The 22530-nt window shown below is 37.5% G+C and overlaps 1 protein-coding gene across 2 annotated transcripts in view; it reads right to left on the reverse strand.

The window, feature by feature from the left end:
• The window catches only part of DCDC1 (doublecortin domain containing 1), a 483981-nt gene that overhangs the window by 222073 nt on the left and 239378 nt on the right, over positions 1 to 22530 (reverse strand). For both annotated transcript variants that reach the window (XM_045484847.1, XM_045484848.1), the window contains 3 exons: positions 8347 to 8448; positions 5021 to 5184; positions 1853 to 1978 (listed from right to left, as the gene is read on the reverse strand). In XM_045484847.1, coding sequence (XP_045340803.1) covers positions 1853 to 1978; positions 5021 to 5184; positions 8347 to 8448 — 392 coding nt within the window. The remainder of the gene's footprint in view (positions 1 to 1852; positions 1979 to 5020; positions 5185 to 8346; positions 8449 to 22530) is intronic.

Genomic DNA, 22530 nt, shown 5'->3' on the forward strand with positions numbered 1-22530 from the left:
TGTTATGCTTAGTGACCTAGATCTAACTTAAAAACCACTCAATAAAACAGTACTCATTGCACCCAGGGAAGGGAAATTAAGAAGGAATACATGAATTAAAAATTAAACTCCTTGCTAAAACTTGAAGGGAAAGGGTCTAGGCAAATTTAGTAGCTTGGGGAAAGATTGTGGCACAAGAAATACATCTTCTTATAAATGGAAATGCTTATAAAAAGAAATGCTGATACGTTATTTTCTATCTATAAAGAAAAAGAAGACAAAACAGATTCTAATCTTGCCTGGAAAGTGCAGGCAGTCACTGGGGGATAGAGTTGTTTAAACAACCAAAGAAGACCAAAGAATTCATCTTTGTAGACATGTTTAGCAGTAGGTTGACACTAGCTGGATTGAGTGACCTCATCAGACTGCTTCTGGTTCTCTGGATTTTCCCTCTATAACCTTTTCACCTGTATATTAAGGACACTATAATTTGTTAAATTACAAAATATAAAATATAGATGGGACCTTACAGAGAGATCACCTAATCTAACACACTATCAGTGTCAAATACAATAGCCACTCATCATATATACCTATTTAAATCAGAATTAGTATAATTTAGGGGCACCTGGGTGGCTCAGTCAGTTAAGCATAGGACTCTTGGTTTCAGCTCAGGTCATGATTTCACGGTTTGTGGGATCAAGCTCTGCATCAGGCTCTGTGCTGACAGCATGGAGCCCACTTGGTATTCTCTCTCTCCTCTCTCCCCTCTTTCTCTGACCCTCCCTTCTCATAATGAATAAATAAATATTAAACATTTTTAATCAGTATAATTTAAACAAAATTAAAAATTCAGTCACATTAGTGACATTTTAAGTGCTCAATAATTACAACATATGCTTCTATCATCATAGCAAGTTCTATTGGACAGTGCTAGACAGTGGGTAAGCCCTCAGTTCTTTTTTTTTTAATGTTTATTTATTTATTTTGAGAGACAGCATGAACAGAGAAAGGTCAGAGGGGGGGGGGGGAGAGAGAGAATACCAGTACGACCAGCACAGAGCCCAGCGTGGGGCTCAATCACATGACACATGAGATCATGACTTGAGCCAAAATCAAGAATCTGTCACCAAACCGAGCCACCCCAAGCCCACAGTTCTTAAAAAAGACAATCTGTTTTGGAATCCTGGCTCTACCATGTACCAGTGTGTGACTCTGCCTCTCTGTGCCTCAGTTTCTGTCTCTATAAAATGGAGTAATAGTGAGATAAGGTAATGATGGTATTAAAATAATTGTTTTGAGGATTAAATAAATCCTTACCCAATTCATTTAGAACTGTGGTCAACACTTAGTAAATACTGGGTTTGATTATATATAGATAAGAAGCTGACACCCACCCGCCCATGCACAATCATGAACAGAGATGGGGCTAGAAGCTCAAATCTTCTACCTCCTGTGTTGCCACCACCCCACCATTTCTCTAGCATATTGCTTCTGTTCTCATCATCATCAAATGAGATGCTTAAATATTAACACTCCCACAAGAAAACATTATTTAATATTTTAATGATTCCATTCAAAACTCTTAATTTAGAAACCACTAAAAACAGTTTTTGCATTTCAAATAAAATTGTTACCTCTGCAAAGCAGAAACTATAGTCCGCTCATTGCTTCATATGGTTTTTTAAAACTTAAGAAAAGTTACTGATAAGTCTTTTTAGACATGAGCTCATTACATCATGTAATAAGTCAAAAAAATACACAATTGCTTATTAAGACAATTAGAGAACGTCTTTCAGTGTTTCAATCTCTCACTCTGGGAAATCTGAATTAGGTAACACAGATTACTTTAACCAAGCACATGTTAATTTACTTGTCACATCCAGGTAGCAGAACAGCATTAGGATCCAAGAAGGTTTTATATGCAACTGTAATGCCATCTCTGTCAAATGCAGTCACCTGGTCAAAGGTCAGACTCAAAACAGGGTTTAGTGGGGATCTGAAAAATGGAAAAAAAAACAAAACATCAAAGTGATCTGAAAATTATACAAACACTGAAATTTGAGCACAAGTAAACAATAAAACCTATAATATCAGTGAGTAATAAAGTCCACGAAAGTGAATTTCCTATTATAAAGCACTACAGTTGATATCTTATACTGATACCTGAAATGCACATGTTAGTTTATTTGGCTGATTGATAATATGTCAAGGACAGTTGCAACACATGTAATTTTAAAAATAATTTCAATAATAAAAGCAAAGTATTTAGTTGAGAAAAACAAGCAATTATCATTCACACAATGCAACACACCATTAATATTCTCTGGAGAAGATAATTAAATGAATTCTTAATAATTGGCTATGAACTACTATTTTTTATAAGCACACTAAATGCTAGGCTGATTTCATTTTCCATATTACATACTGTTAGTTATTTTGTTTTAGAGTAATTTAATTATAAGAGAATTAAAATCAAATGAGAAACGTCTTAAAAACAATGGCAACTGGCATTATGTCATCCATGAGCCATTTTTGTCTCAATTGGTGACAAAGACTTGATATTTAACTTCATAATTATAGGACTCAACCGCATCACCTGTGTAGGGTTGTCAAAAATTTTTAAATTGAATCTAATCATGAGAAAACATGCAGATAAATCCAGAATGTGGGACATCCTACAAGAATAGTGCCTGAACTCTTCAAAAAAAAAAATTCAATGTCATGAAAAGCAAAACAAAGGTGAGAGAATATTCTAGATTAAAGAGAACTAGAGAAAATAACTAGATGCTATGCATGAATCTTATTGGGATCCTGGACCACAAAAAACTCTAAAGCACATTTTGGGTAGATTAAACATAGATTGCATATTAGATGAATTACATAATTGCTGACTGTGCTAGTTATTACTATGTGGTGACATAAAAGAACATTGTATTATTCTTCAGTTACATGACTGGGAGCATTTATGAGTGAAACTTTAATGGTTGTCTGGAAATAATCTCAAACCTCTCACAAGAGAGAGAAGGGAGATATAAAAGGTTAAAACTAATGTGGCAACTTTTTAAACTCGTGAACCCAGGTGAAGGATATATATGTATTCATTGTACTATTTTTCAAGTTTTCTGTAGACTGCATCTTGTCCAAAATAAAAATTGGGAGAAAAAAATAATTATAAGACTCAAAATAAAAGCAGATACTGGCAAAATCATCTTTTTATAAATCAGCAAACTAACTCCACATATCAACATATATTAGACACATTAGAATTACTGTCTAAAAATGAATTTCATTTACTTAGCACATATTGCACATTGTGTTAATATATTTCAAACTAGATCTAGGAAATAACTTTTAGACATAAATTTCAGACATTCCAATAGTAGCACAATGCTACAATTGTTCCCTAGTGCTTTATGTTGGGATCAAAACCAGAAAAAACTATTATCCTATTAAAATAACAATGACATATAAACAAATACACACTTACGAGTTCTTCCAGCTACCATCCTCAGGTGATTTTAGGGTATTCTAGATACTTAGAATTTTACTAGTGATTCTATAAAGATGATTCAATTAACCAAGAACAAGTGTGCTGCTCGATCTTATTAAAATAACAAACATCATTAACAACACCAAAATTAGTCATTGTTTTCAGTTTAATAATACTACTTAAGAAGAAATTATTAGACATACATTTTAGTAAAGCCTTTCCTTGTCATTGGAAGAGCTTGCTAAATTATTCAAGAATCCTGGACACTATAAAATTCATCGCTGTTCTATCATTGTGAAAAACAATTCTAATGTGTAATTAAATTATATTTTGAAATCTGTCTATGGAAGAAAACATCACTCCTTACATATATTTTTAATTCTATACACTACACAGCATAAGAAATTATGAAACATTTTAATTTTACTCTACTAGGAGAGAAGAAATAGAATTTTATAATATGCTACCCACAACTAATGCAACCAACTTCTTCCAAAACCTTCATGAATTTCTGGGTAGATTTATTTCAGTATTTGCAATTTTGACTATTAGAATATATAGCAAACCCCATCATCTCCTAGTCTGTCTACGCTATTGTTATTATAATTAACATATGATCAATTACACCTGATAGGAAAAATCATTTTCCTCTATTTCCCTTATTCAAATAAGTAAAGGCTTAAAATTTTTTTAAATAGGCAGAAAAGTGTGTTTAAGTTTCCTGACAAGCAGTTTCAGAGTTCATCTGGATGTGTCCTGTCAAAATATGCATAAATTTCTAAGATATTCCACACAACAGCCCAGCTCATCAGTGCCTGTAGACTGCAGCCTTTTTCTTTTTCCAGAAACACAGATAATTTTATGCAGGAATTTACCAATCTACAAAAATTTACACAATGCTCAGCAATAACCAGTAATTATTGTGGGATAATGTAAGGCGCTTTTGAGGAATATAACTTTGATAGGATAGGGCTTACAAGCTTTACCAATTTATCTTTAGCTGTCCTGTCATTGGTGCTTAAAAGGTTAAGACTTTATTTGTGAAAACATAGAGAGATAGTGGGGAATCATGTTGTCCACAGCTTCATAAATCTTGCTTAAGATCCTTTTCAATTACCATCCATTTCTCCTTTAAAAAGGGACAAAAAAATAGAGGAGTGGAAGCAGGTCAGGGCAGTGTGCGACAATGACAGTGTGATGGGCTTGGGCCCCCCGTGGCGTTTCCATCTGCTATCATTAAGGTGACTACTCAGACATGAACAAATCCCGCTTGCTGTGCTGACAGGCAGACTTCAAGAACTATGACAAGGCATTAAGACAGAAAGTCAGAGAGAGAGAGAGAGGGAGAGAGAGAGAAGGAGAGAGAGAGAGATGTCATATCTCACAAACAATACTGTCTCACAAAAAACACCCCGGAAATTTTATTGGAATGCAGAATTTCAAAAAAAAATTCACAAAGGGTAGTACTTGGCTTCTCAACTCCCCTTTTAAATTAGCTTGCCCCTGGAAAGATTGAGGACAGACAGAAAATAAACACCTTGTTCCTACCTGTATGCTTTACCGTAAGAGACCCAAATTTTTTGTTCATTCTTCAGCAAAAGTGGATTCTTAATTTCTTGACCATGCTCATCAAAAAGCCGGATTGAAGAAAAATTGAGGCCTAGTGGGTTGGTGAGAGATCCTTGAAGCCTCTGATGGATCTTGAGAAGTAGCTGGTGGTGGGGGAAAATAATGAAGAAGAAGGAGAAGGAGAAGGAGAAGAAGAAGAAGAAGAAATAATGTAAAATGTGAACATATATAATAAACTGTCTGTACTCTGTAACAAATGAATCCAAACAAATGATAATTAAATTCATATAGAATGTTAAAAGAAGTGTGAAATGATGGCAATATTTAGCTCAGTGTAAAGTAACAAAATGAGCAGGGGCTTTTAACCAGCAGGGGGTGCCACAGGCTTGTGATTGAGCTCTGACCCTTTGGCACAGGGACTGAAAGCAGATGTGACAGTCTTACAGAAAGAGCAGTTAGCTTCTACACATGGTAACAGTCCTCTTTGATAAGGGTTATGCTTTTCTTGTGTGAGCTGCACATTTTGTTAGGCTCCTTCCAGAGCATGTTCAAGTTTACAACCAGCAACCTCCCCCTTCCCAACTAACCTTCGGTAACCAATGGTAGAACAAGTCACCACTTATAGCATTGCAGACATAAACATGGTTTTCAGGCTATGTTGATTCACTTAGACGAACCCTTCTTGAATGTAGTTTAATTAAGAGCCTTGCAAAAGCTTGTGAGCTGCTTCAATTATGAAAATGTTTTCAAGTTGTGAGTAAGCCATAATTGAAATGTGAAGTATGAAATGCTGCCATTTTACATTTTAAAAAATAGCATTGTCAATGTTTGCTTCTGTCGTACGCTCCGGGTTGCTAAATTATCAAGATATTTCTAATTTAAGGCACACTTTAAATGAAAGTAATTCTAACTAACTGTGTTGCACATGGAATTTTAAAGGACATTTTTCCTTATCCATCAACATTGTTTGAATGTTTAAGCTCTTTCCTGCTCTGCACCCCACACTATCCATCATTCTATTCTCCCTGGAGCCTTCTGTCACAGGCTTCCTTTTCTTCTCTCCCTTGTCAGTTCTTATGTCTCTCAGTTTCTTGTTACTCTGTAATCTCGGCAGGGAGGCAGATATATTTGTGGCCTTTTCTTGCCTAGCTGCTGTTCAGGGTGTTTTTTGGTCTTTCTATTAATTCGCATTGAAGGTATATTGAGAAGCTAAATGCTGAAGCTTAGACACAAGAAGGCAAAGTTGCGATCCCGCCTTATACCCCAGGTTTCCTCACCTATTGGCTATAAAATCTTGTCCGGGTAAAATATTTTCTTTGATCAGCAACCATATTTATAGAACACCTAAGACATAGGCTTTGTTGTAATTAGAGATAAATAACCACATCTCTAACTTCATCAGCTCTACATTGTTTTCATCGCCTCTATGTTGACCAGATTTTTACCCTTAAGCATCAGAAAGGCTGAAAACAATGACACATTTTTCATTTCATTGAAGTTAATGTTTCTCATCCAGCCTAATCAAGTCCTTTGAATTAAAAATAATGATTAGGGAAGGTGATAGAACAATAAAAATCTGCATTGTTTTTGGCTTTGTTCGTTGAAGCCACAAACATATTTTGAATTCTATAGATTGTTTTTACAAAGCCCTACATTTATTTCTGTATGATCTCAGCCCTTGAGCTTATTTTTGGTCGAGTTGCTATTATTTCAGGAAACATGTAATGCTGATCATCTTTTAAATCACAGTGATTTTGCTTTGAAAGCATCATCCTTTTTTGTAAAGGGGAAAGATATAAAAGATTTAAGGCCTGATCCAAGAAAGAAATATGTACACAGAGAATAGGAGTATGTGGCAGGAGGATATGAACACCTGACCACTTAACCAAATTCATTTTCACAGGAGAAGCATTGCAATTTCTATTTTCTCAACTTGGTGACAGACTGAATTTTAGGTGTTCAAAGATGAGCATTCAACAGCCTACAGGAGGTCAGGGCCTCAGTGCCTTTCATCTCTAGGTCATTGGCTAGGGCAGGGTTATGGCAACCAAAAGTTGCGATAATCTTCACCCATTTATCTTTAAAGCTATCATCACCAAGTCTTTATAAGATAAGAATTTGTTCAAGGACCTGAGAAGAGTGTGAAACATCTTAGGCTAATGATTGAGACAAGTGCGTGCCAAGGGAATAGTCATCCTTGGGTACCACAAGGGAATCTCCCTAACAAAGAGCTTTATAGTGCTCCTAATTCAAGTTTTTCCCCTAGAATTACTTGCATATAAGGCAAAGCATAGGTCAGTTTCAATGTGCCATAAGCCAACACAAAAACTTTCTATAAAATAATATCTTCCTATATAAGATAACATAAATACTGACTTCAATTTTAATGTAAACCAAAAAGTAAAATTTTCTAATACAATTAAGAGGGAAAATAGGTAGAGGATTCTAGGAAGTCTTTTATACAACGTTGATTTTTATAGTCAGAGATGTGAAGGTAAAAAGAAACCAACCAAGGCTCTTCATCCTTCTCTCTCTAATCAATCCAGGTAGAGTTTCCTATCTCTTCTGGGCCCAGCCAATGATCAGATCAGATGAAAATCTATACAAGTCTTGTGATTGACTGTAAAGGCCAGGTAATGGATACCACCAGGGAGAGATTAAGTCAGAGGGTGCTGAACTGAAGGGAAAGGAGCAAGTTTATAAACAAAGGCCAAGGAACAGAGCCCAAAACACTGGTGTATGCTTGGGTGCATAACCCCAATTTGTAAACAACAGGGTATTCAGTGTCCTTTTATGCAAGACAAAGACCCAAAATAAAGACCCTGAACATATTGGTTCTGCCTGAGAAACATCCCAATTGTCTGGAAAATAAGCAAAGGTAAGAGTGCCTAAGATAAACCATCTGGACATGCCCGCAATGAGCACAGGAGAAGACTAACTATATGCTAGTTGCTTACGGTTTAGGGCTTGGAAATACCCTCAACCCAGAACATACCCTCCACTGAATATCATGTCACTTCCTTTCAAAGTGTAAACAAGAGGGCAATCCCAGAGTACAGTGTAGACAGATTTCCAACTACAGGCAGAATGAAGGTTAAGATACTGTTAAGTATGAGACCAAGAGTTAATGCTGTTTTAAAGCTGAGAGCCTAAGAAATTCAAAAGTCAAGCTTGAGACTATCTATTTTTACAGAGCAGCAAATGATTAATCTCCCCAAAACAATTTTAAAGATGTAATTGTCTAAATTAACTGCAAGTAACTTGAGAGACACATATAGCCACAAACAGCCAGTCAGTAAACTCACTTTTTCCATCATATCACCAGTTTGTGTTGGGCTATTGGACTCCAGGTCTTTTTTGCTGATACAAACAGAGATCTCTCCAGTGTCTTTACCGTTTTCAAATATCTGAGAAATAAGCACATTCAAAATTAAAAATAAATACATGCACATACACATTCGTGCATATGTTCATACATACATATATAAAGGTAAGCTTTCCTGGCTTTGCACGATATGGTGCCGACCGACAGTCCTGCATATGGGAACTGTGCAAGGCAAGGACTGTTTCTATGAACATGTGCAAGTAACTGGCAATGAAAATCAACAGGACTAGAACAGTATAAGAACGTCCCTTGTTCCTCCTTTCAGTTTCAGTATCTTTAACCTGACTGGCATTCCCTACCATTTTAAAATAGAAGGAAACGTGGGGACATTAAAGGAGAAATCACTCACTGCACTGGATGCTTAAATGGGACAAGCACCAAAGAAAGGTCAGTTAGCAACAAATTAACCACTTTATTTAATTCTTTTGAAAAACATAAAGCCACAATTACGTGAGGGATCTTTGATTTATATTTAAAATATATCAGTGCTCATGGGGTGCCTGGCTGGCTCACTCAGTAGAGCACGTGACTCATGATCTTGGGGTTGGGAGTTGAAGCCCCATCTTGGGTGTAGAGATTACTTAAAAATAAAAATCTTAAAAAAAATTAAAATAATAAAATATATAAGTGTTCAGTTCATCTTCTGACTTACTAAAAGGAAATTCAACCTGACAAATTTATTGCATGACGGTATGATGAAAGCCATCCATTTTAAGTGCACATGCACAACAAGTTGTTGAGAACAGAGATAAAATTCTTAACATTGCATTATGCAACACTTACTGGGAAAAAAAATGCTAGCAAATGTTCTGGTCAAAAGTAGCCAAACAAACCAGTTCACACGGGGGGGATCCACTAGAATAAACACCATCCTCTGACCATGTTGAGGACCCACATGGGGTATGCCAATTCATTCACCAGGCTCTTAAGAATAGAAGCAGACCAAGGAGGCCTGAATAATTTAAATCCTTTCTTATTTCATTTCTTCTCTAAACTTCTCTTCTTCCCTGATACACCTATCACATCAGGGTAGTCATTTTATTTATCTCTAGTGCTATTTCCAGAGAAGATAATTTAGGAAAATACCTTACTTAAAAGGAAAGAAAACCATCGATTTTGCTTTTGAGACAGTTTTGAGAGTTATTTAATTAGTCCAAGCCTAGTTTGGGAAATAATGTGAATCAATAGCACTTCCTTAGGCTTTAGCAAAAAAAAAAATATATATATATATATATATATATTTATATATATTTATTTATATACTTTTTATATATATAAATTATTTTATATATAAATATATATAAAAATTATTTTATATATAAATATATATAAAAATTATTTTATATATAAATATATATTTATAAATAAATATTTATACATTTATTTATATATATAAATATATATTTATATAATTATTTATATTATTTATATATTTATTTATATATAAATATATATTTATATATATTTTATATATTTACTTATATACTCATAATATTATATGAGTAATAATGTTCAAGAATTGTGGGTTTTTTTCTACTCAGTGCTTTTCACTGTGCTGATAGTCCAGTGGAGATAATGCAGCTGTCAGCCTTGGTACATTGATATCCCACACCCTATAGCATCTTTTGCTAACAGGGATTTTTTAAAACTTCTTTTTTGAGTACATACACAATTCTGAGCAAGAAATCTCTCTACTTTTGCAAGGAACTTTGTAAACTCAACTGTTGCCTACAAGCCTACAGGAAATAACGTGGGCGGAGAATCCTACTCTCTCAACAATCTCTTCAGGGCGGTAACCTGGAACAGAGCTCTTAAATAATAGTGACATTTAGCAAAGATAGTTTCAATTCTGGGTGTCATACATTCTGCAAGGTTAGTGTTGACAAAAGTTCAGTTTGGGGGACTTATTGGCATTCCTTTGTCAAGACTTGCTAGACGTAGAATCAGAGTACAGAAAATTAATGCTCTAGAAAATAGTGAACTACCAAACTGCGAGAGCAAATAGGAGTTGGCCAACATCTAAGACATTCAGTAGCTCACTGCTTTCTTTACTGCCAGTAAGAAGTCTGCCTTTCTAGGTCTAGAAGTGTAAAAAAAAAAAAAAAAATGGGGCGCCTGGGTGGCTCAGTAGGTTGAGCGTCCGACTTCAGCTCAGGTCATGATCTCATGGTTTATGAGTTCGAGCCCCGCGTCAGGCTCTGGGCTGACAGCTTGGAGCCTGGAGCCTGTTTCCGATTCCGTGTCTCCTTCTCTCTCTGCCCACCCCCCACTTGTGCTCTGACTCTGTCTCTCAAAAATAAATAAATAAATGTAAAAATAGAAGTGTAAAAAAAAAAGGCTCTAGTCTCCAAAATCTCTATAAAGGCATTAAAAAAAATCTTTTAGGGTTTAAATAAAATTTTAGGTGTTTAAGTGAAAGAAGCCTTTCAAAACAATTTACACACACTAAAAAAGCTAACTGCCAAACAGTGTGACAATTAGTCACTTGTGTAATGTATTGTTATTCTGCATTTTTATAAAAACTAAAATTCTCTAAGCTGAAATTTTATGAGATTCTGCTTTTCCTAAGGCCTAACTCTCATATTTAAGATCTTTATTACTATGCCCATTTTTCTAAAATCTAATTATTATTTTTTTTCTCTTCCTTTGCATGAGAAGTATTTTTACTTCTATTGTTCAATGTCTAAACAAAGATAGCTTTCTAAGCAGAGTTTCTGTGATTGACTAGCTATAGAAAAATAAAAAAAAAATAGTCTACTTTTATTTTACTGCTGCCTGATCATTGGCTTAAGAAATACCGACCGCTGTATTGGCTTCCCAGTGGCTCTCTGCATGGCCTCACCTCTTGACAGCTCTAAAATTAAATTCCTACCATTGGAGTGGGATGATGGAAAAAGCTAGCTGAGGCGACTCTTGGGTCCTAAGGAGAAAAATAATAGAACCTTTAAAAAAAAAAAAAGTGATCCAGATCCTCTCAAAAGGCATGGTAGCTAATGACTACTGAAGAAAATACCTATGAATAAGAATTTACTTCTGTGACTAGTTACAACAAGTAAAAAGTTTTAAGGAGTGTTTTCCGTGAACGACAGTCTTTGTACTTTCTGTCATGTCAATATTAACTTTTGTTAAGAAGATTAAATTAGATTAACACCAATGTTTCCTTTTTTAAGTTTATTTATTTATTTTGAGAGAGTGTGTGTGCATGCATGCGTGTGGGTTGGGTAGGAGCAGAGGGAGGGAAAGAGAAAATCTTAAGCAGGCCCCATGCTCAGAGCAGAGCCCACTGTGGGACTCGATCCCATGACCCTCGGATCATTACCTGAGCTAAAATTAAGAGTTGGTGTCTCAACCGACTGAGCCACCCAGGTGTCCCACACCAATGTCTTATTGTAATATTGTTGATCAATTTATTCACTCAACAAATATTTACTGAGTACCTACCATGTGCCGAGCACTGCTCAGGTGCTTAAGAGACACCAGTGAACTAAGATTCCTGCTTTTGAGGAACAAAATAAGTAAGGAAATCACATAGCATGGTCAGGGTACATTCAGGTCCTGTAAAAGCTGTTTGTTCATTCTTTCTGTTAAAGAAGGCCCACCAAACCGTATAAGGTTGGTGGACCTTCAATACAACTGGTGGGCCTTCTTTAACAAAAAGAATGCAAAATTACAAACGTAAAACTAGATAAAAGATATTCACTTAAAATGAGAGAAAAAAAATCACAACAATTTACACACACTAAAAAGCTCGCACATAGCAAAAACCGTTACAAAATATTTCCATTAATTAACTACCCAACACACATATTTTGGCTGAATTGTCTTTGATCATCTCTTCATATGGTCATTTGGTAACATTTTCTATAAGGAGAATAGGAAGATGATTCTTCCCTCTAGCATGGTTAATCAAAAAAAATATTATTTGTTTGGAAAAATCTCTCAGCTTCACAACTTTGTTGGACATTTCATAAAAATGTTTAGGATTGATGTCACATTTGGGAAAACCTTGATCATAGTTCTTTAAAATATGAGCTATAAAATGTGGAAGAATTTCCTACAAATAGTTGGCTTTATTATTTTCCCACCATGTTTCTCCTCCACCACCCATGCACTTTTGATGCCAAGCACTCTAGTCCATAGTCAGAAAGCAATACACTCAATGGCCAGCAGGTAGTGGCCATCTTCCTGGGAACTCTTTCCATATCAGAATGGTTAGTGCTAACTTAACCATACAGGGAAGTGACTGTAAAACACTAATTACATCCCACTACATTCAAACTAAATGTATCTCCACTCAATTTCCTCCAGCCAGACCTCAAAAATGCCTGCTGCCACCTCAACACTACTTGATACAAGAGAACTCTTGACCGAGAGGAAGTTGGACTAGGAACGGGCAATGGTCTCAACCAGTTACAGTTAAAATATATTTGCAAATTTTACAGAAATATGTGGCCATGTGTGCTCATTGCTAACGTTTCTTCTAGGGTTTTGAAAGGGGCCTACACAAAGCAGGGACCCTGAAGCTTAATTTTCATTAGCTGTGTGGTAAATGCACCTCTGAGAGTGTTAGAAGGTGCTAAGTGGTATCTAATAAAGGGAAGGGGACATAGGGCCTGGGATAAGGGAGGGCAAAGGGTGTGGTGAACACCATATGAAGCAGGTGACCAGATCAGGCCTTCAAGAGAGGAAAGATCTGAGTCAAGAGTTGGTGGGGAGAGAGTTAACCAAGCAGATAGGCTGGGAGAAGAGCATTGCAGGCAGAGGGAACTGCTTGAGCAAAGAAACTAAGGCACGAATGTGTCCAGTGTGTTCTGGGGACTGCAAGAAGACTGGTGTTTATTGGAGCAGAGTGGTAAGAGAGGGAGAGTAAGTAACATGAAGTCAGAGGGTTAAGGGATTGGAAGAGAAATGGGGACTCTTTGGAAGGTTTGGAACAGAGCAAGAACAAGATCTAACTTAAAAGGATCATTGTGGCTCCTGGGCAGAGAGTAGACTATAGAGAGCAACAGTAATCTGAAGGGTGGATGGATGATGGTGGTTCAAACCAGAGTAGCAACAATGGACATGGTAAGATGGTCCATTTCTCTTGTTCGTTCCTGAGTAATTTTACTTGCTTACTTGTGTATTAGCAGGGTTGGGAAATAAAATTTGTTGTTAAGCTAATATTTCTGAATATGATGTCTGTGTCTATGGATAGAAACCAAACTAAATATAACTGTTCATATGTAGTATTTGTGAAGGCATAAAAATACCAATGAAGTAGTAAAAGACTTTTTATTTACTGTGAAGATTTTATAGAGACAGTGACTAAAAAAACCTGCAACTTTTATGGGGAAAGATGACCTGAATGAATTTTGACCTAATGTGGTTCTTTGACAGGTTTGCCCAGCATCATTTATCATACCTATTTAAGGACTTGTATAAGGCCTACTTCAGTGCCATTATCCACCCTTTAATACTATAAGTCTGGTTAAGAGCTAGCTGTAGGGGAACAGCAGGTTCCCAAACTCTCCATAACTGCTGGGCAGACCACCCAGGAAGCTCTTCTGTGCGTGAGTGGAAGGCCAAACACCTAGGCTTCAAAATACCTCAGGACACAATGCTGTCAAGAGGCAATAATAAGAAAATGACACTGCAGTGTGTTGCTAAAAGTTGGGAGGCTGTACAGTAACAGGGTTTACTGCTAGAGGTCCAGTGAAGAAAAGGAATATAAAATAGCCACACAAAAGTACTTGGCATATTTAAGTGGATATAATTAAATATGTTGAAACAAGGTTAACTTACACATTGGCTTAAATTGTGATCCACAGGATGCAGACTCTGAGACCAAGATTTACTCACAGGAATTTTACTGGGGAGCCTTCTGGGAAGCAGCACAGCTGAGGGAGTGAGGAAAGCAGGAAGGGGCAGGTGAAGGTGAGTGTGATGCAGTTGCAACAGAGGCCTCTGGTGGGAGCCCTAGAGCTAGAATGGCCGGCCCTTCAGCATAGGCCAGAATTGAGGCAAGGGAGCAATCACGCCTTTGCTCTGTGCACGAACCAGATGTTGGCTGCATCCTGCCCCCAGAATGAAGGCCTAGTCTTGGGAGATGCAGCTCCTTTACACAGAGGGCAACCGCCCAATAAGGATATAGTTGTGGCAGCTGAGGGGTGGATATCTCAGTCCCGACGAGGGGACTCTGGTGGTGTGGCACCGCACCCATTACACACATGCACGGCAATCGGGAGTGCATGGCGCACAGTTACACACAGAAACTACTCAACACTCAAAGCAACCGCACATTTTACAGGGAAGTCTCACAAAGGTTAGATGACTCCCGTGGGGCAATTCGACTCATAAGGGGTAAGGAGATCTTTAGAAATCAAGTCCTATAGTGGTTTTAATTACAAATATCAAAGTTCACCCTTTTATCTAGTATTAGGAAGTATACTAATATGAAACTTAGTATGAAAAAGTTTAAGGGCACAGAAATGTATTTTACAGTAAAAGGTTTTTTTTTTTTTAACCTAAGTCAAAGAAAAGGAAAATTAAAATGAAATACTTGTCTTATGTAAGAAGCTAATTAGCCGTGAAAAAAAAAATCTTTATCCAATCAGAATTCAAAGTCACCTTTGGAGCTAGAAAATCAACTCTAACTGAATTAGCATTACATGTACATTAAATCAAATAAATGTACTGTTATGTCTTCCATTTTTATAGACTTACTAATTTTTAGAACATTCGCATTTTCTGTATTTTCTCAAATGTATATTATAAACCAAACAGTAAATATGTCTAACAAATATTCAGATAAAGTGATAATCACAAAGCAAATATTAAAATTATGGGATTCAGGCAATGAAAACTTAATAATGAATTAGTATATTTATATTGCATATAAGAAAAAGTGTTTTAATGCCTAGTAGATGTCTTTAAATGGTATTTCACAGGTAAGGAGCCAATATGTTTAGTCCCAGGAAATGAAAATGCACTTAAGTGAAAACAAATTATGGAATTGCTAAACTTTATCAGTCTAAATGGCATCTGGACCAAAAATCAAATAATATTATATTTAAGCCCAGAAAAGGGATACCTAAGAAAATAATTTATTTTAAAAGAGACATTTTAGGGACGACTGGGTGGCTCAGTTGGTTAAGCCTCCGACTTTGGCTCAGGTCATAATCTTGTGGTTCATGAGTTCCAGTCCCGCATCGGGCTCTATGCTGACAGCTCAGAGCCTAGAACCTGCTTTGGATTCTGTGTTTCCCTCTGCCCCTTCCCTGCTTGCACTGTGTGTGGCTCTCTCAAAAATAAGTGAACATTAAAAAAAAAGAGAGAGAGAGACGTTTTAAATTTCCTCTTTAAGTTGTAGCAGAGCCCACCATTTAGAAGGTGTAAGTCGGGTGACTGCATACGGGGTAGGATTTAAGGTGAAAGCCAAAAGATTCTGACCCCAAAAATATCTCTCCCACCAACTTGTCAATACTTGAAATTCCAGATAGAGATTTACTCCTTTGTCATAACTAAAATACCACAAAAGAAATGCTATTCAGCCTTATAGGTTATTGATCTTTTGATGCTGTGATTTTTTTAATTTTATTTTTTTCAATATATGAAGTTTATTGTCAAATTGGTTTCCATATAACACCCAGTGCTCATCCCAAAAGGTGCCCTCCTCAATACCCATCACCCACCACCCCCTCCCTCCCACCCCCCATCAACCCTCAGTTTGTTCTCAGTTTTTAAGAGTCTCTTATGCTTTGGCTCTCTCCCACTCTAACCTCTTTTTTTTTTTTCTTCCCCTCCCCCATGGGTTTCTGTTAAGTTTCTCAGGATCCACATAAGAGTGAAACCATATGGTATCTGTCTTTGTATGGCTTATTTCACTTACCATAACACTCTCCAGTTCCATCCATGTTGCTACAAAGGGCCATATTTCATTCTTTCTCATTGCCACGTAGTACTCCATTGTGTATATAAACCACAATTTTTTTATCCATTCATCAGTTGATGGACATTTAGGCTCTTTCCATAATTTGGCTATTGTTGAGAGTGCTGCTATAAACATTGGGGTACAAGTGCCCCTATGTGATGCTGTGATTTTTAATCTCTGCTCTCTGGAACCCCTTAGAGGACAACAGTGGGGGTCTGTGGTCCCAAGTGGGAGATCAAACCCGGTAAGTGAGTCTGTGGAGGCCGCCACCATCTGGCTTCAAATGGGGTAGATCCTACTTTCATTTATATAGTAGACTCCAAAAAAGAATTTTGATCTAAGAAAACTATTTTTTTGAAAACCGTCTTAGACTGAAAGAAAGTGCAGCATGCCCTTTTCAAAAGAGTAAATCTTGAAACAAGGTGGTAAATGAGAACATGGGGTATCTGACCGTCTGAATTGGGGGTTGGGAGGTGGGGGTGGAGGAAAGGCCAACAGAGGCTGAGGGTGGAGAACCTGCACAATGGCCCTTGGAGGCTTCACAGTTCACCTGGGAGTGGGCTCACATTCCCTTTTTATGAGTTTAAAGTCACCTTTCATCGTGAGGTGAGTGGATGGCTCAGTTGAACAGCCAGTTTAGGCTCAGGTCATGATCTCTCCATTTGTGAGTTCGAGCCCCACATTGGGCTTGCAGCTATCACTGTAGAGCCTGCCTCAGATCTTCTGTCCCCCTCTCTCTGCCCCTCCCCCATTTGTGCTCTCTCAAAAATAAACATTAAAAAAAATTTTTAAATAAAGTCACATTTCATTGTTTTGTTACAATATTTTTTAAAGAGCTTCACTCTCACTCCATTTTTCTGTGTCTATGAACAAAGTAAAATTTTCAAAACAAGGTGATGGGCCTATAAAAATATTTTCTTTGTATCCAATTACAATTCTCACTAAATTTGAGATAAGAAAATGTTCAAAATTATCTAGATGACAGAGGCAAGGCAAATTTGTTTGCCTGTCATGTCCTAAGCTAAGTAATTTCAATAAGCCCTTTATACATGAGGATGTTTCAAAAAGAAATGAAATAAGGATCTCACTTTGTCTAAATTAATTTAATGCGTAAAATTATATTTAATTGGGATTAAAATATCAGATGTGTAAGTCCTGTCAGTAGTTGGGTATAATATGATATATACCAGAGCTTAGTAAATAAAGGTTTTTGGAAGTTCCTGGGCTCAATATATTTCTTTTCAAAGAAAATAAGGCCTTTTTAAATGAGAAAAACAGCCACATCCCCCAAATTATATTTTATTAGGGGAAAACGAACACTTTTAAGATTAAATATGAGCTAAATCATGAGACGTCCCCAAATTCTCAGTCTCAGAGATCATATTCTCATCTTTGAATAGAGTATATGTTTTTTTTTTTTTTAAATGTTTTTTTTCAACGTTTATTCATTTTTGGGACAGAGAGAGACAGAGCATGAACGGGAGAGGGGCAGAGAGAGAGGGAGACACAGAATCGGAAACAGGCTCCAGGCTCCGAGCCATCAGTCCAGAGCCTGATGCGGGGCTCGAACTCACGGACCGCGAGATCGCGACCTGGCTGAAGTCGGACGCCCAACCGACTGCGCCACCCAGGCGCCCCGAGTATATGTTTTTAAATGCTATTCAATTTCTTGTTTAAATATATCAACTATGGGGCGCCTGAGTATATGTTTTTAAATGCTATTCAATTTCTTGTTTAAATATATCAACTATGGGGCGCCTGAGTATATGTTTTTAAATGCTATTCAATTTCTTGTTTAAATATATCAACTATGGGGCGCCTGGGTGGCGCAGTCGGTTGGGCGTCCGACTTCAGCCAGGTCGCGATCTCGCGGTCCGTGAGTTCGAGCCCCGCGTCAGGCTCTGGACTGATGGCTCGGAGCCTGGAGCCTGTTTCCGATTCTGTGTCTCCCTCTCTCTCTGCCCCTCTCCCGTTCATGCTCTGTCTCTCTCTGTCCCAAAAATGAATAAACGTTGAAAAAAAACATTTAAAAAAATAAATAAATAAAAATAAATAAATATATCAACTATGTCTGTAAATTTAATTTTCCCCTTAATAAATGAATAAGTACGCTGGGTAACTAAAACCTATACAAAAGTTTACCATCTTTGGCAGTTCATCTTTAATTTAATAAATAATCCATTTTTTATCATAAAACATTATTGAAATTGTAAGTAGAATCTTAAGTAGGTGTAAATATATCACTTCATTTGCACTTACTAGAAAATCTATTCATTTCTACGTTCAAATGATGAATTGACACTTAATAATATTCATGGTGAGTTGGGCTAACATAGATGTCAGTGGGTAATCCAGGGGACGGGAGCATATGTAGGAAGAGAATCTCAATGACTTGAGCATCTCAAACACTCTGTGAAAAAGCTAATTGAGAGGTAAAAACAAATTAACTGCTATGGAGAAGGACAATCTCCCCGAGAGAGAGAGAGCGTGCCTACAGCAGTAAGGTTCAGTGGTTGCATTTAGTCCGGGTAACTGCTGGGACAGTAATCCAGCTCTGGCCTGTGGACTTTCCCTGCTGACTGCCCACCTGGCAATTCTCTGGGCACCTTCAAGGCTGTCAGGACTGTGCAAGGAAAGCTGGTCTCATTACAACCAGCTCTGCATGGGAGCTGATGCCCCAACCAATTGCTCTTCCCTAATTTTGATACAGATGCAGTTTTTCTCTTCAGCAGGTCTAGGAAGATACAATCTTCCTGCACACAGATTTACACCTGGCTGCAGATGTCTGTCAGGAAATAGGCTGAAGTGAATACATTGGCATTTCTGCCACCCACCACCCCCCCCCAACAGTTGAAAGATGAAAGAGAGAGAGAAGGAGAGAGGAGGGAAGGGAAGGGTAGGGAAGGGAAGGGAAGGGAAGGGAAGGGAAGGGAAGGGAAGGGAAGGGAAGGGAAGGGAAGGGAAAGAAAGGGAAGGGGAAGGAAAGGAAAAGGAGAATGGAAAGCAGGGTAGGTGAGTGGTTTCAATGCCTACTGCTAATAGTTATCCCATAAAATGTTGGAAGGCCTTCATAGGATCTCAAGTTTCTTGCCTTTAAAAGGAGCAATCCGGGGCGCCTGGGTGGCGCAGTCGGTTGGGCGTCCGACTTCAGCCAGGTCACGATCTCACGGTCCGTGAGTTTGAGCCCCGCGTCGGGCTCTGGGCTGATGGCTCGGAGCCTGGAGCCTGTTTCCGATTCTGTGTCTCCCTCTCTCTCTGCCCCTCCCCCGTTCATGCTCTGTCTCTCTCTGTCCCAAAAATAAATAAACATTAAAAGGAGCAATCCAACACTTGCCTACTATGATAAAATCCACACATAAAAATTGATTATCTTCATCACATTTTGACATTTTGATCAACATTTAATGAATGTTCTTTTTTTTTTTAATGTTTATTTATTTGTGAGAGAGGCAGAGACAGGATGCGAGTGGGTTAGGGGCAGAGAGAGAGGGAGACACAGAATCCAAAGCAGGCTCCAGGCTCTGAGCTGTCAGCACAGAACCCTACGCGGGGCTCGAACTCACGAGCTGTGAGATCGTGACCTGAGCCAAAGTCAGATGCTCAACCGACTGAGCCACCCAGGCACCCTGAATGTTCTTAAAATCTTAACAATAACCTTGAATATTCTAATTTTGCCACTCTAGCCACAATTCCTTTGAAAATGAATGTCATCTTGGCATGTTTTGGTATCTGTACTTAACGCATAACCTAAATTTGTTTTTCCATTGTTTATTTTAAATAACGTAGGTGAAATAACACAGCATTCAGGGATTGTAAATACATATAGAAGAAAAGTGGGTTAAACAGAAAGACAAAAATCAAAGGATGTACAATGGAAATAAGGACATAATATATATGCAGGGATGGGGCTATTAAAAAAAAATCTTGCCACTATTTTATGGATAACCTCAGTTATTTCCTTCTATTCATTTAATTGTTCCATAGATTCCTAAATATTTAAATAAACTTTCTTTTAATAAGTATGGTAGAAAACTTTAAACTTTTAAAAAATGACCACCAAATAGAATGTAAATCTCAAATGGATTCATAGTGCTCTTGTGCCACTGGTAGAGCAAATTCCAAATTCAAATATCTAAATCCAAATTCAGATATCCAAAGCATAGGAAAAGCCAGGAAGGTATCACAGATAACAGTTAGCATCTTTTCTATTATCAGTCAAATTATCCCATTTTCTAAATAGAAACAAGCTGATAAACTAGAATGATGAAATTGTAGCAAAAAGCTAAGAAAGCCCACACATTAGTCTCATTGTCTTCAAAGGGCATCATATTGCTCTAACTGTATGAAAATAACCGTGGGAATGGGCCACGAGTGTGTTTCTGGCTCCTCTGCATCTTCCCATAGTACTGAGCACAATGCCTTGCAGACAGAGTATGTATTGGATAATGTGCGGATTCACTGCACTAATCATTTAAAATCATTTTTCTTTCTGTCACCGGTAGAATACAAATTGTTAGATGCTTACCATACTACCCAGAAGATGAACTAGATGCTGGACAACGATATTCTTTTAACAGTAAATTTCTGGAGGTGTCTGGGTGGCTCAGTCGGTTAAGCGGCTGACTCTTGATTTTGGCTCAGGTCATGATCTCATGGATGGTGACATCGAGCCTCGCTGTTAGCGCAGAGCCTACTTAGGATTCTCTCTCTTTCTCTTTCTACCCCTCCCTTGTTCACGTGCTCTTCCTCTCTCAAAATAAATAAACTTAAAAAAATTTTTTTAAATAAATCTTCAAATGATCCCTTTACCAAAGCTTAAATTTCTTTATAAGAGAACAATATAACCAAACAGTACACAAATAGAAAGGCTAAAATCACAGCCATCGGAATCTTTTTGTTTTGTTTTGGTTTGGTTACTAAAATCCACCATATTTCCCTTGCTCACAACCAGAATGGATTAATGTAAAGTTAATGAAGATTTAAGCTTCAGAACCCTTACTTGCTCCAGCTCATGAGAGTACTAGAAGTTGCTGGGAGCTACAGAGTGTTATAAGTGGGGAGGAGAAGCCAACAACTCCCTAACAATTAAGGGGTATTTCTATGTAAGTATTTCTGAGAAGCTGCCTATAAAAGGTCTCAGAAGAAAGACTCTCTGATCCTCCATTAGTTCATTGTGATTTACTTTCTCATTCCAAATAAATATCCGCTTTAAGCCTTCATTTTAAAGAGCTTCCTCTCCTCCACTTTGTATAAGCTCTAGCCCTCACAGAAATTGGATCTGCCTCTACTGGAAGCAAATGGAAGACAACCCACAGAGCATTATTGACCAATTGTGTGTGAAAAGCACTAATTCTACTGTAAAGACTTCCCTGTACCCATCTTCCACTTGTTCTCCCCCATGCTGTCTCCCACCCACTCACACATCCCACACTCTTGCTTATCAATTCTCTGTCACAATCACACAACTTCCTTCTAGTTTTTCCACCCACCATCCCTTAAAGCTTTGTTAATACCATTTCCTATCAACCCTTTCTTTCCTGTTCTCCCAGGGAAACACTAACATTTCTGACAGCATCTCCATGGGGACAAAGAAGAGGAGGAGTTGTAAGAAAGAACAAGACTGGAAAAGCAGAAGTCACTGAGCCATGGCTATAGCAGATGTTTTCAAAGTGGCTGGGGGTGGAGGCATTGACAGAGGATATAAGTAAAGGTTTGGAATAGTAAGAAGTTGCTCCCAAAACCTGAAGAACTTCATAAATTATGGTGCGCATCGAGTGTGACTACTAAATCTAAAAACAATAAGAAATTTCATCAACCTAAAAGGTGGCATGATGTGAAAGCAAGAGTGTCTACCAGAATACAAAAAAACGCACACTGTATTATGAGTATATAGGGCAAATGAGTGCAAATGGAAATGATATGCAAAAGTGAGAATGGTCACTTTTGGTCACATAATGTGGTTATGGGTGATGTAACTGTTTCTTAAAACTCCCCTTAATGTTGTTATGTCATGTTTTCAATATTCTTTTTTTTTTTTTAACAAGGAACTTTCCCATACCAGTGATGGGACATCCAGTTTAGTTGTTCTCTGTCCTTTGTCTTTTATGTCCATTTAAACTCGATACTATTATGCCATGTAATTGCAAAAATGGGACTGAGGCAATGTGGAACACAGGAAGAGTGTGTCCTTTT

Source organism: Leopardus geoffroyi, chromosome D1, assembly GCF_018350155.1.
Source record: "Leopardus geoffroyi isolate Oge1 chromosome D1, O.geoffroyi_Oge1_pat1.0, whole genome shotgun sequence".
Lineage (NCBI taxonomy): Eukaryota > Metazoa > Chordata > Mammalia > Carnivora > Felidae > Leopardus > Leopardus geoffroyi.